This window comes from Bombus vosnesenskii, unplaced genomic scaffold, assembly GCF_011952255.1.
Source record: "Bombus vosnesenskii isolate JDL3184/JDL3185 unplaced genomic scaffold, Bvos_JDL3184-5_v1.1 scf7180000013264, whole genome shotgun sequence".
Classification (NCBI taxonomy): Eukaryota; Metazoa; Arthropoda; class Insecta; order Hymenoptera; family Apidae; genus Bombus; species Bombus vosnesenskii.
This window is the reverse complement of record NW_022882924.1, coordinates 5,478,189-5,491,510: the sequence shown is the minus strand read 5'-3', so window position 1 is coordinate 5,491,510 and position 13,322 is coordinate 5,478,189. Positions and strand designations below refer to the sequence as shown.

General features: G+C 46.1%; 1 protein-coding gene across 2 annotated transcripts in view; it reads right to left on the bottom strand.

Annotated features, from left to right (window-relative positions):
* LOC117236749 (homeobox protein aristaless-like) overlaps positions 1-9,735 on the bottom strand; it is a 35,083-nt gene extending 25,348 nt beyond the window's left edge. The window contains exon 1 of one of the 2 annotated variants that reach the window (XM_033499965.1): positions 9,116-9,735. In XM_033499965.1, the coding sequence (XP_033355856.1) occupies positions 9,116-9,361 (246 nt within the window). In that variant the 5' untranslated portion in view covers positions 9,362-9,735. The remainder of the gene's footprint in view (positions 1-9,115) is intronic. The other variant, XM_033499955.1, reaches the window with a different exon arrangement.
* Positions 9,736-13,322: the final 3,587 nt, after the last annotated feature.

Here is a 13,322-nt window from a genome sequence, read left to right as displayed (position 1 = left end):
TTGCCTTCTATTTGCTTCTTTCTTCAGATGGACCGTCCACTTTTTGTCCACGAGCACACATCCTGATTGGTAGTTCCCTGATGAAGACGTCCGCTCGTACGGTCACATGCTCGACAAAACTAGCGATACCTTTAATCCGGTTACCCACTCCGTTTCACATCCGGACATGTATACCTTGTTCCAAGAAATCGGAAATTGCAAGTGAGACGCGCTGATATATTTTTCTACTTTTCGATGGTCGACCTGCCGTGTTCGTATTCTTTTTCCAGGAAAGAGAAAAATCTCGACAGATATACGCGTAGACATTTGATACCTTTTGGTCGATGGTTCGATCGACTTCCTGCGGGGCGAGTATGCACGCGGAAGTGATAAGAAAGCTGCTTTGGCTCGTAAATAGAAACGATATCTCGTTTCATCGCGTTGTAATTACGCGCAGTTATTATCATGGAGAAAGAGCAAGATAGATTGGTAGATATACAGATAGATAGATAGATAGATAGATAGATAGATAGCGAGAGAGAAAAAGAGAGAAAGAGAGAGAGAGAGAGAAGAGAACGTACTTCTCGTGCGCGTTCCCCAATTCGATAATTGCGAATTATGCGTACCTTTGGTCAAAGTGCTGCCCTTCTGTGCAACGTCCGTAAATCAATATGTTTATCGTATGCAGGAAACTGGCACGTGTGAACTGGCTCTAGGCCTCGGTTACTCGTAACACCTTGTTTTCATCGATTCATCGAACGATTTATGCATTTACATATTCAACATTAGAAATGATAATCTCGCTCGCTTCCCGCGAGGCACAGACCGCGACACCGTTTTTACAGCTTTCAATTTGCATGCGCGCATTCTATATTGAATACAGTGTTGCTGAGATAATAAAATTAGCATACGTTACCAAAGAACGTTGCAAATTGCAAATAGCGATGTCGTGCAAAACGACTGAACGAGTCAGCTGTTTTTGCAGCAGCAACCGTAACTAGTATGGAAACGAGTCGTTGGAAAACAATTTCTTTGAGTTCGAGGTGTCGTTTCGCCCCGCCGGATAAAATACGACCGAACGGAACGGACGGTATTAATTTTATCCCATCTGGACTCGCCGTGGTTTTTCCAAAGGGGCGTGTTCCGAGGTCGCATTAGCTAGAGGAAAACACCTGTACGATTACGGAAAGGCTAGACTACCACGTTTAAACTCAATTAGCCACAAAATTTCATTTCCTCTGCTTGTCATCGTCCTACGCGCAGGCTTCGTTCACATGCATGGCTGCATTCCACGAGCTAGCCAGCAACGAAGCTAAAGAACAGAAAAGGAGTCGAACATCTTGGAACACGGATGTTTGTTAATGGAAGGAACGCAGCTGCCCGTGAAGAAAGGTGTGCGATGAACCCTGACCTTCCCCTGTCCGATCTGACTGACACTGACTTTACAATTAATGAAACGAGCGCGACGGATCCTCGAAAACTGATCGATACACTTTCGCTGGTTAATTAAATTTAGCGCCAGCAAAAACTTACTTGGGATTAACGTTGAAGAAAGAAAACGATAGTTGCATTAATATTCGCGAGTACGCAGGATCGAAATTGAATTACCGAGAACGATTACGTGTTGAAGGAGTGACGGGATATACGCGAAACGATGGAGGAAAAGGGGGACGCGGGATGCAGAAGAAAAAAAGAGAGGAAAGGGCGCGCGTATCGGCCTCGTGGGCTGCATCCGTATGATATGCAACGGTATGCGTGCACGATTCGGTGCCCGAGGGCATACTTTTAATTTCGCGGGGCCCATTACGAAAAGTGATATGCACCATTCGGAAATAAATAGCCAGCAGCGAACTCACGTGCTTTTTGTAATGAGCCGAAGCAAGTTGCGAGCGGACAACGAGAGGGGGATAGCGAGGAAAATGAGCGCAGGTATGGTGGCAGGTAGTGGTTATCTCTCGAGTGAGCTCCCAGTTAATGACAACCCCTGGTCCAAGCCTCTGCCCTGCCTATCCCATGTATATCAGCTGTCTCTACCATTTCGCATCTTCTTACGACCAAGTTTCGTGATTTCGTTTAGCGATTTCGCATCGCTGCCTCGCCATCACCCAACCACCGTTTCACCCTTGCTTCCCCTCTCGCCTCGTCTATACCGTTCACCACCGACTTATCTAAATTCGCTTAATGCCTTCGATATCTGCGTTATATTGCCAAGGTACTACACCGAGTGCAACTCCAGATAGATATAACGCTCGATGCGTTCGACGTAATTAAAAGTTAGCCACGACGCGTTTCTAGATTGGCAAGCAGACGCCAATTCAGACGCATTCCAGCCGATTTCAACCGACGCCGAGGCACCCGGCCGATAGAATCGCGCGAACCCGTTCCACCGGCTAAAATTAATCGAAGCCTTAAATAACACGGTTTTACGACATGGAAATGTATAGTGTCGCGACTGAGTCGACCGATGCCATAAAGCAATTTGTCGCGAAACGGCCATGGTTTTCCTATTTTTCTCTCTTCTCATCCCGCTCTCGCCCGCCATACGCGTTCATCGCGAGTACGATCGTCGCCGGACGACATTAAACCGATGTATCCTCTTACGACGCGATCAACGTCAGCCTCGTACGTAGCTAGACGAGCCGTCGTTCGCGGGAAGTTATGCAAAGTAATCGATAAAAGACAAACGTGTCGTAACGAACACGGATTATGGTTATCGTCTAACGATATTGCCGGTATTTTAATAATATCGTTTGAATAGCACAATCGCCACGGGTGACACGTTGCTGACGATAATTCATTTAATAACTTATAATACGCACCGGCAGCGGTTGCCAGCTGAAAGCGAGCATTTTTCAGCCACGCTAGATTATTAATCGACTAGAATAGGGGTAAAGAGGCACGCGGTTTAATCGAGTATTCCATCAAGTTGGCGTAACGCTTACCGACGTACACTTATACATTTATGTATATTTGTCTGCAAACGAAGATAGCGCCCGCATATCCTCGCCAGTTTTTCCGCAGGTGGACGGGATGGACGGTTAACGAAACGGAACCTGCATCGTGCACTCTTTGCCGGACACTGCAAGCCGAACCAAGCCGAATCATCCTCTGACTTTCAACACTCCGCTTAGCATCTAATAATCGCGTCTACCTGTATCGCCACTCTGTATTTTCCGTCTCTCCTTTGTAATATTACATCTCACCACGTTATCGGGGCTGGTATTTTTCTTCCGTTATTTTTTTTTCTTCGACGCATCACTTCGTTTTAATACAAACGAACGTACAGACGGTGCAATAAAAAACGCGCACTTAAACACGCTCGCAATCCTATCCGCCTACCTTTTTGGTACACCTTTTGCAGGAAATCGGCCAATTTATCGGCAAACAAAATACTCGCTGCTCTGAATAAATTTGCACGCGATTAAGCGGCTTTCGATTTAGCGCTAGAGACGAACCGAGAGGAGGGAGAATTTGTGTCAGCGGAATTTTTTTTTTGCTACCTGAACTAATAAACTCGATTAGTTGATGTGTCAGGATTCTACGTATTTTAATTCACGTTATTTATATAGACTGTGATGTCTCTCAAAACGTTGGGGTCAAACTCGAGGAACGTGTAACATATCTTGTTCGTTGTAAATAAAAAAGCCCGAATAAATATGTAACAAGTACTATGTGATAAGTATAAATATCGTTTGCTACAGAGTTACGTGTATAGGTAATATATACGCATACATATACACACACTTTGTCTATATGTATATAGTCTGTTTAAAGTCTGCTGCACGTGCCTTTCATCAAAGTAGGCATATTTTATTAAAGAGCGTGCTTCAATGAATGAATTTACCTCATTAGAATCGAAGATCTCTCAACGAATGCGTGATTATATGAAAAAATAGGCGGCGATTACGTTGAGCACACGTAACAGACAGAGGATAAACGATGCATAATCGATGAAAATTTCCTCTGTCGTCGAATCTGCTGATTAAACCTACCATTTGCTCGAGACTTTGCGCACGTTTCGGCGAGTACCATATTACTCGTCGCGTTTGATCTCAGCTTCTTGAAACGGCTTGTATAACTCGATTGTCTGTTTGATCGTCGATAATGGTTCACGGCGTTGATTGGATGTTTCGACACGGACCCGAGGAGTAAAAAACGAAGCAGCCGTATCTGTCCGTAGTTTATTTGTTGATTTGGTTCGGTTGGCTGCCGCTGTCCGGGGTCAATCTACTGTAATCGAGGAGGAGGTACCGAGGGATTTACGAAGATGCACGCGATAATGAGTTCCTGTTAACGCTATCGACGCTTTGGTCGAGATACAAACGTGGTAACAATAATTGTTGCGGTCGACGGTGAGTACGCGCAAGGGAGAAAAACCCTGTGATCGTTCGAGCATGGAGAACAGCTTTATAGTGGCGTGAATTATTTACTCTCGCTGTTTTTCCATCCGATTATTATCCGCTGTTAGCGCAATGCGTAAAATACTCGTCAAGTTTCGCGAACGAGCAATACTACGTTAATTAGAGCATAAACTTATTAAAACCAGGCCGAGCGTACGCGGATTAAGCGTATAATTGTTGGACGAAAGGAACGGCTATGTCGGTCATCCAAGCATCCTCTCGTTAGCATAGTATCAAGAAAAGAACCGTACGTGTGTGTTCCTTAATACGAATCAGCAAATATTGCCTGTAGCTATACTGTATCTGCTATAAACAGTATTGAAAGGAAGTAAAAACGATAAATAACACGATGAGGTATCGTAAGGTGAACGTAAAGCCATTATCCTTTTGGACATTCGTATACTATATATGTACTGTATACTAAATATATACCCACGTACTTTTTCAAACATCGTTCGAATCCGTACAAATTAGTATTCGCTATGACAGCCTATTATATTCCTCGAATTTGTCACCTCGCGTCTTATTTCTTTCCTGAAAGCGACAAACATGTATATGGATGGCACTGTTCGCAGGAAGTGGAGGTAAAGACGACGGACCAGTTGATGAATATCTCGACGAAGGCGTCTCTACAGAACTTCTCGAAGAGTGGAAAACGCGTATGCAATGATGTGCAAATGACAGTGGAGCCTGTTTAGAATTTAGATGGTGAGCACGATAAAATTGTTATAGCTTGTTAATAAACCGGTTATTTAATAGCCGAAGTAATATAAAATAGAACGGTCTTGGTTTTTATGCCGAGCTACTGCACGCCTAACAAGGCAAATGAAATCGTTAGACAACGAGTTTCAACACGGAGACTCAGGACAAGTCATTCAACGCGTATCTAATCGTCGCGATAATCGAATTACCGATCAACAATAATGTCGAATCAACTTTAAAACGGAGATTTCCGTTTTTCTATTTTAAGCGAAGGAGAGAAACTCATTATCGCCTCATTGAGTTTCCCCTCTTTATACTATCTCAGCGAACGACAACCCGCGTACCGTTAAGAAAGTATGATGGCGTATAATGGTGTAACCGAACGATGTAAATGTCGTAAAGAAAACGGCCAGCGGAAAAAGAAATCGGTTTTGAACGAAGATGCTGTGCGATGGCACGTTCGACTCCGCCACTGACGCGCTTTTTCGACGAACAAGGGCCCGGAACGCGGTTACCCATCCGATTGTAAACTCGTAAACGGTAGTGGTCGCTTCGGGAACCGGAAGTGACGCAGTCTGGTAAATGGCAGTTATCGATAGCCTGTAGTTAAGTTCGATGCGCGCGTTTCGCCCCGACGCCAAGACGAAGAGAGAGAAAGAGAACGCCAGAGTTACGCCAGAATACTGAAAACCGAACAAAAGTGGTCGCAACTGAATGGCAACCGAACGAATCACCCTCTCCTAAATAATAGGGCGGTCGACCAAGCCGTAAACCTTTTACAACCCCCGGTCAATCATTTCTTTTTCCCCGCCTGTTTTCTTCTATTCCTCTATTCCGCTCCAGTTGCTTTATCTCTGCCGGTTTCCTCTCGTAGACCCGACGTCGCGGTACGCATCGTTTTTCTCTTTAGCCTCGTTCGAAACGGCGTTCGCCATATCGAAAAATGTGTTTTCACTGGAAATTTAATAATCCGCTAGCTCGTAAATTCGCTCGTTAATGCCTGTCATTGGCGTCGCGTTCGTTTGCCGGATTCGTGCAACATCCGCGAGGCAGTATGTGATTACAAGCGTGGCTGTACTACATTATCGTCACCGGTAATTACCACGAATAAGGCATAACGATTATTATCGTTTGCCGATTAATGCGCCTGATTTCTGAACGCTCTTATCGTAACCGCAATTTGTATATTCAGAATATTGCCGTTTCTCGATTAATAAGCGAGCGGGAATTATCGGCTCGAACAGCAGAAAAACAACGTTCCCGGTCCCGCCTAGCTTTCCCTGACGTTTGAGTCACGAACCAGCCGAAGCAACTCCTTCGCTAGAAAGAATGTTCCTCCGTAACGTAATCAAGGCGGCGGCAGCTCGAAACATCTACGGAAAATCACATTGGAAATTCGATTTACCGTGGATATCGTACTACGATTTCAAACGAGTATCCAATTACCCGGGTTTTCTGGTAATCAATAGGAGCAAAAAACGATTTCCAGCAACGTCCAAATACGTTATCGACCGTGCCCAGGCCGAGCGTTAAATTCACGCTATCCGAGATTTCGAAATGCTGATCCCTCGGCCACTCGTGCAAAACAGTAGGATGCATGTGTACGGTGGTAAGAACGATGATGTGTGCGTGCGTTGAGAAAGCTCGAGCGTACCGAGCCTCTCTCACGGTTTGCATGGTTATTTGCGGTTTGCAAAAACGCCCGTTGCAAATCTCTTTAATTACTCTCGTACCTTCGCGGTGCTTGCAAAAGGATTTCACGAGCTCTTCGTTGGTAATTAACCAAATTTAACGCTCTCCTGCTCCACTTCCGTCTGGTCTCTCTCGAACCACGTTGCGCAACGAGATTTCGCGACGTCGCCGACAATGTCGATAATGAAAGGCGTTCAACCGATTGACGAGACTCGCGCGATTTCCTCGTCGTTAGAAATATATCTTTCGTTAAATGGAAAGTGTAGCGGTGGCATATATCGTTTCTCGTTCCCGCGATTATCGTGCCGGCTAGGATAGGCACGATGCGAAACGATATCGCGGTAAACGCAGAAAGACAAGCGGCGATATGCGTAGACGGTTGGAGCGAGTACGGCGGTGAAGGTGGCCACCGCACGAGGATCGGTAGGATGCTTTTAGCCAGCACAGGGACGACAAGTTATTTATTGTTGCTATCTGCTCGTCCCGCGACAGCCAAAGAGCCCACCGGTTCGTGGTAGTGCAGGTACGGGAACCTCTCAATCCTTCTCTTATTAAAACCTGCCCTCGCTATCGGAACTTATACTTTAGTACTGGCAAGCAGTAGGTACAGTCACTCATAGAAGTTGTTAGGAGCTGAACCGTCGTTCTTCGTTTCGATTCTGTTCGCGTACAGCTCGAGCCAGCAAATTGAAGCTTCCGCGAAGAGCTGCTGTCAAAAATGGCACGATAACGGGAAGTAAACGAAAGCACGAGAATGTAGACGTCGAAAATGTCGCTTTTGCACGGTCAACCAGGAAGTTTGTTCTTCGTTATCCCAGCCAAGGATCTCGAAAGTCCGTAAACGGACGTCGATGGAAACCGGAAGGAGCTTCGACCGCGGAAATTTATGGCCGAACACAGGGGCGGAGGAGGAGGAAAGAGCGTACTTAACCAGAATAGGAAGAAAGCAGGATGTAAAAGCAAGTACGAGAGCGTAGAAGAGACAGAGTGGGAAGAGGAGGAAAATTTTAAGAAACGTTCAGAACGCGGGGAAGAAATTATGTGTGGAGAAGAGACGAGCGAGAATTCGGCGGGTTAAATGCGAAGACTATACGGCAAGAGCCATTACGCTAATGGGACGACCGAGCCGAGAAAGCTGGTCTCTATCAGCTTCCCGAAAGGACAAGAGGCGGGTAGGAGGGCAAAGAGGCACCGGATGAAAGAGGTAGAACGAGAACCACTGGCGGAGAACGTGCTAAAGAACGCATTACTCATAATCTCACCGAAGGGCGAGCTAATCACGTCATAAAAAAACCGCAGCACAATTGTTCTTCGGTTCTCGCATCGCAGCTACATCCTTACTTCGATGTATCGGAATTTTATTCGCAACGTTTGCGGGAATTTGCCGCGACAATTGTTCTTCCGTGTCATAATTATTTCGTGGTCTATCTATCGTTCGATTTCTTCAGGTTAGACTCCACGATAATTCATTCTCGACACGGTGACTGTTTGACAAATTGTCATCTACATGCCACGTATTTATATTGTATTGTTGCTTATCGTCCGATCTACGTATAAAAGTATAGCGCTCCCGTAATTTATTACGCTTAGACGGAAATTGTCACAGGAGTAGGATAACGATCGCTCTAAGGCTGTAATTGCCAGTTCTCGGAACAAGAAAGCACACTGCAAACGGACAACGAGTGTTTGTGAATGAAGGCAATTAGGAAGGAAAGCGTTGTCTGGCCGAGAAGAGCCAAGTCCGACGGTAAAAGACCGCCTTTCTCTTTGCTCTGGATATACGCGAATATGATTTACCTTTCCGTCACGTCAAACCGATAAACGTTACAAGAACGTTGCGTTAGCAAGGGTAATGAGCAAACAATATCTCATTGAGCATAGAGTTACGTAAGTAGATAAATGTTGTACGATAAAGTTTAAGTAAAGATCCTTGTCGTAAACGAGTCGCGTCGTATTAATTAACCAAATATCGAAATACAAATGTACGTCTGTTGTTGTACGAAATACGTAATTGGTGGATCGCAGGGATAGGTAGTTAGAATGCTGAGTTATCGAGCCGTAAAACCGAATGGTATTTTAACGGGCGGGGTATGTCGTAATAAACGCGAACGTAAAGTTTCATTATCGCGTTTCCCGCGGTTTACGTTCGTCGGTATTGTAGTCCGCGATAAATTTCATTAAGGCGTAAATCGACTATACAAACGCGAAACGAGGAAACGGGTAAACGAGCAGATGAGAAAACGAAGAAGTAAGCTCTGACGATAGTAGACGATAAAAGGAGATAACGAAGCAATGGGAGAAGATAAGAAAAAGAAAACGGTGCGGTAACGGAGTTTACCAACCTTGATGCGTCGACAGGGTTGTTCTGGTTGAGGCCGATCACCTCGATTGGTCTTCTCGAACACAGTTGTCGAACAAAATAGAAACACTTGACTATCGCACAGCTCGTCCACGACTACGACTGACGTTCGTTCACGCACCTTGAGGTCCACGGATAAAGTCACCGGCGAATCTTCCTGATATCGCGATGACGACAACTCGACAACAGCACGACGAATCGGCGACAGTCGGTACGAAATGGGAAGCATGGACGCGGACGCGCATGGAAAACGAGGCGAACGGGGAAAGAGAAGAAATAGGAAAAGATCGACGCGCACTGGAACGGCTTTGCTCGCGTTTGGAAGAAGCGAGAGGCGTACGCTGCGGCTGCGCGAACCGGTGTGTGGGGCCGTTTCCTCGGTCGGATAGCTGGATGGAAGAGACGGCAAGGTAACTTCCCCCACTGTGTCCGGAACTTTCAAATGGTTCGCGCTGGTGCTGGTGCTGGTACACGTCCACCTTGCCGTGGGTCGTTGGGTGAACCAGTCGTTTTGAAACGCCCGCCTTCGAATCGCGACCCGCCTCGACTCTCCTCGCACAGCCAATCCTAACAGCGTGCACCGGCGCCAATCGACGTTGTTCTATGGCTACGCCTTCTCTTCTCTCCTCTTTTCTTTTCTCTCGCTTTCTCCTTTTCTCTTTGCTCTTTACCTTCCCCTGCAACGTGCCACGACTCTTCTTTTACCTCGTCCACAGACCAAATCCCAAAGGTTCCCCGAGCCCGGTTGAAAATGGCAACCGGACCATTTCCTCTTCGATATTTCGCTCGATCGTTTCAAATACGCGCCAATGAGCCGAAGAGAGGAGCGCGAGATAAGAAAGAAGCGATCTAAATTGAAGATTCGACGTAGACCGTGGTTTTGTCACCGAGAAGGAGATTCGAATTGTGCGATACGCTTTTTCTCTCGTTCGATTCCGATGATTATTCCGACGCCTGGATGAGTCATTTTCCTCCACTATTAAGTTGCTTCAGGTATAACTCCGAAATCTTGACTTCTCACGATCTAGCTAATACGCTGTTCGAGCATGGAATCAGGCTCATTAGTAAGCAGTTGCGCGGTGTAATAAATACCGACCGATGAAGAAGTTCGATCGAACCATCATCGACGCGTCTGAAACGCATTCGGCAGATTGGTTAGGCAAATCGGTAGCGGTGCCACGGTAATTTGTCCGATAAAGCGTATGTGAATCTGCGTTTCGGAAGAATCAGATCTTCGTACAGCGGTCCAGACTTTCGATCAAAATTTCGTCGAAACGAACGGCGCGCCCGAGCTTTGGAATGTCGAAGACCGTGGAATCGAAGTCGCGCGATATCGATGACGCGGCGAAACGAGTTGCTTCGGAAAGATCATTGACCGTTCTTGTCTCGATAATTACGGGTACCCCATGCGGCGAGCTTATCTTCAGTTTCACGGAGCACCTCCTCCATCGAAGAAGGTCCGCTATCCTCCAGACTCATGTATCTGATCTCGATGATCGATTGCTGCTACCGACTCTCGAAATTACATACGGTTAACCGCGGCTACAAATAATTATCCCCGAGCTACTTTCGTTCCTTCTGGCGATTCACGTGATCCATCCAAGCCCGGAGATTATTGAACGTATTATCACTTAATCTCCCGTTACAAACAATAAATTATCGCGGTTATTTGGCGAAAGAAAACAGGAAATTGAGATTCGGATCTGCCGATTCGACCAGATATCGCGCTTCTCGCTCAGGTTTAACGATATTTTAATTAAAACGAGTGCGATCGTTTTGCAATTTTGACAACTATGCTCGATCGTCGTTGCTTTTTTCAAGATGTAACCGAGTCGTTGTAAATTACACCATCGCGAGAACCGGCATTGATCGATGCCATTGACATGCGGCACAACTACGCGCACCACCGTGTCTTTCTCTCGATTGAACTGACACTCGGTTCGTAACTTCAACTACCAAAACTTTCAAGTTTCGCTGATCGATTGCTTACCGTATTTAATTTATCGTTAGAAGGAAGATAAAATGAATAATATTCGGGACGATCGACGAGCAACTTCCAATATGTCGTCGTCGGACGAACGTCCAACTAATTGTAAATCTTCGAAGTGAAAACTTAAAATCGAATCTTGGAACGTGGCTCGGCTCGTCGTACGAACGAACTACGTAACGTGATTTATAGTCGAAAGGAAGGTATTTGGGATTATATTTGTTGGACAGTCGTCTCACGGGTATCGTGCCGGCGTCGACGGACGATCATCGCCCATTGTGATCATGTTTTCACGGTGTTGTTCTTGCCGTGTCTGTATACACAATGACTGAAAGGAAACGATTACGTCACGATGATGTCATTAGCAGGGGCCACGCCCCCTACGGCGCTACCCCATTACGCCGAATCATCGACCGGATGAGTTCTCCAGGTTGCCACAGCCTCTCCGTTCCCCCGTCGTCGTCCCCTTTCCACGACTCGTCTGCCCAGGAATCGTTTCGAGGTGTAAGAAACTCCGAAGTTAATTCGAACTCGTGGACCTCCGAGCGCGTACGCGTGGAACACCCGCCATTAACAGTGCTTAATTAAATAAGACTTTTTGTGTTAGACGGCCGACCAATAACTGACTATTTCTTTCTCCTACCTTTGTGTAAAAACTTGATAACCTTCGAGTTACTTTGGAATTTTACATATAATTTATGGATGTATACTGGTCGCAGGTGTTTTTCTACTTCTTCGTATCAAAGCAACGTGCTTCGTATCGGGATTTTACCGAAAGAGAGCAGCTCGTTGTCGACGAGAAAGCAACGGAATCGTTTCGGTATATGCCTCGACAGGATCGAAAGCTGATATAGATATCGAGCTACCAAAAGAGAAACCTCGGTACCTCGATACGACGAAAAAGAAACAAAGTTAGTAGCAAAAGAAGAAGCCGAGGATGACGTAGAAAATGAAAGAAAGGGGATCATTGATCAGATCGGACGATCGATAAAGGGTCCGACTAACAGTCATTAAGTCGACTATTGTGAGGTAGCAACACCCGTTTGATTGGTTAATCTACACCTTCGTCCTTTCTGAAACACCATCGATAAAGGACAAAAGCGTCTGGATCTCGATTTAGTCGTTTCGGAGCACAACTAATAATGACTCATTGTTGATGCGTTCTAACATCCAACAAACCGTTCGTTTCGAATTTAGTTCTCCGCGCCGAAATATCTTCGCTCCTCCAGCCGCTCTTCCGTCTCGATTGAACGCGTATCCTGCATCTCCATATTTTCACTGAAACTAAGGGACGAATGTTTTAACCTGTAGTAACTTCCGATCCATCGACAGATATCATCGAAAGTTGCAACGAGATTTTAATCCCGAACGCTGCCAGTTCTACATGGCTGGGTCTCGGTGGCGGATCAAATACGCAATGACGCGAAACGAAGGAGCAGCCAGAGAATTATTATACAATGTTACATCGAACGAGTAACTTTCGTAATCGCGCGTTTTCCGCCAGTTTCTCTCGATCTCGAATAATCTTCCTCTTTTCTACCTCTTCTCTCGCTTCTTCGTTGTGTATTCTCGAGTAGTTCATTGGTTTTATTTTTCTGGCAAATTGCTGGCTGATTTACTTCGAATCACCGATCGAACGAAGGACTTGCGGTCGGGATTCGGCGAAAAAATCGACGGGGAATCGGCGCGAACTTGCCCGATCGAGCACCGAGGATCTCGTTAAACAGCCGAAGGAAGTGCTCTGCGGTTTGCCAAAGAACGCGCCTCGCGTTCAAGCCTGTTTGTTTAACAGGAAGAAGCGAGCAGCTGCCTCTTCTCTTCTCTTCGTTTTTCTTTCTCGTCCTTCCTTTCCATCTGTATTCCCTGTCTTTCCGTTGGTGGTAAGGTCGTAGCGACGATTTGCTCGATGAAAAATTTGATCGTTCGCGCACAGGTCGAGGACGAACGATCGAAGAAGCTCGGCAAAGACTCGAAATCGCGACTCGAGACTGAAATGCCACTTCGATGATTTGCCACTGAAACGGTTAGAAGAATCGGCAGGCGAGATGGTACGAGGCTCGTTGCCAGCAGGGAGACGCGGTTAATAGAGATAAACGTAGCGTTGAACCGGCGGTCGATTGTCAAATTATCGATGATATTGCTAAACCAACAAGATCATGCGGCTGATGTCCGCGAGACCGATGCGAATCGACGAACGAAACCG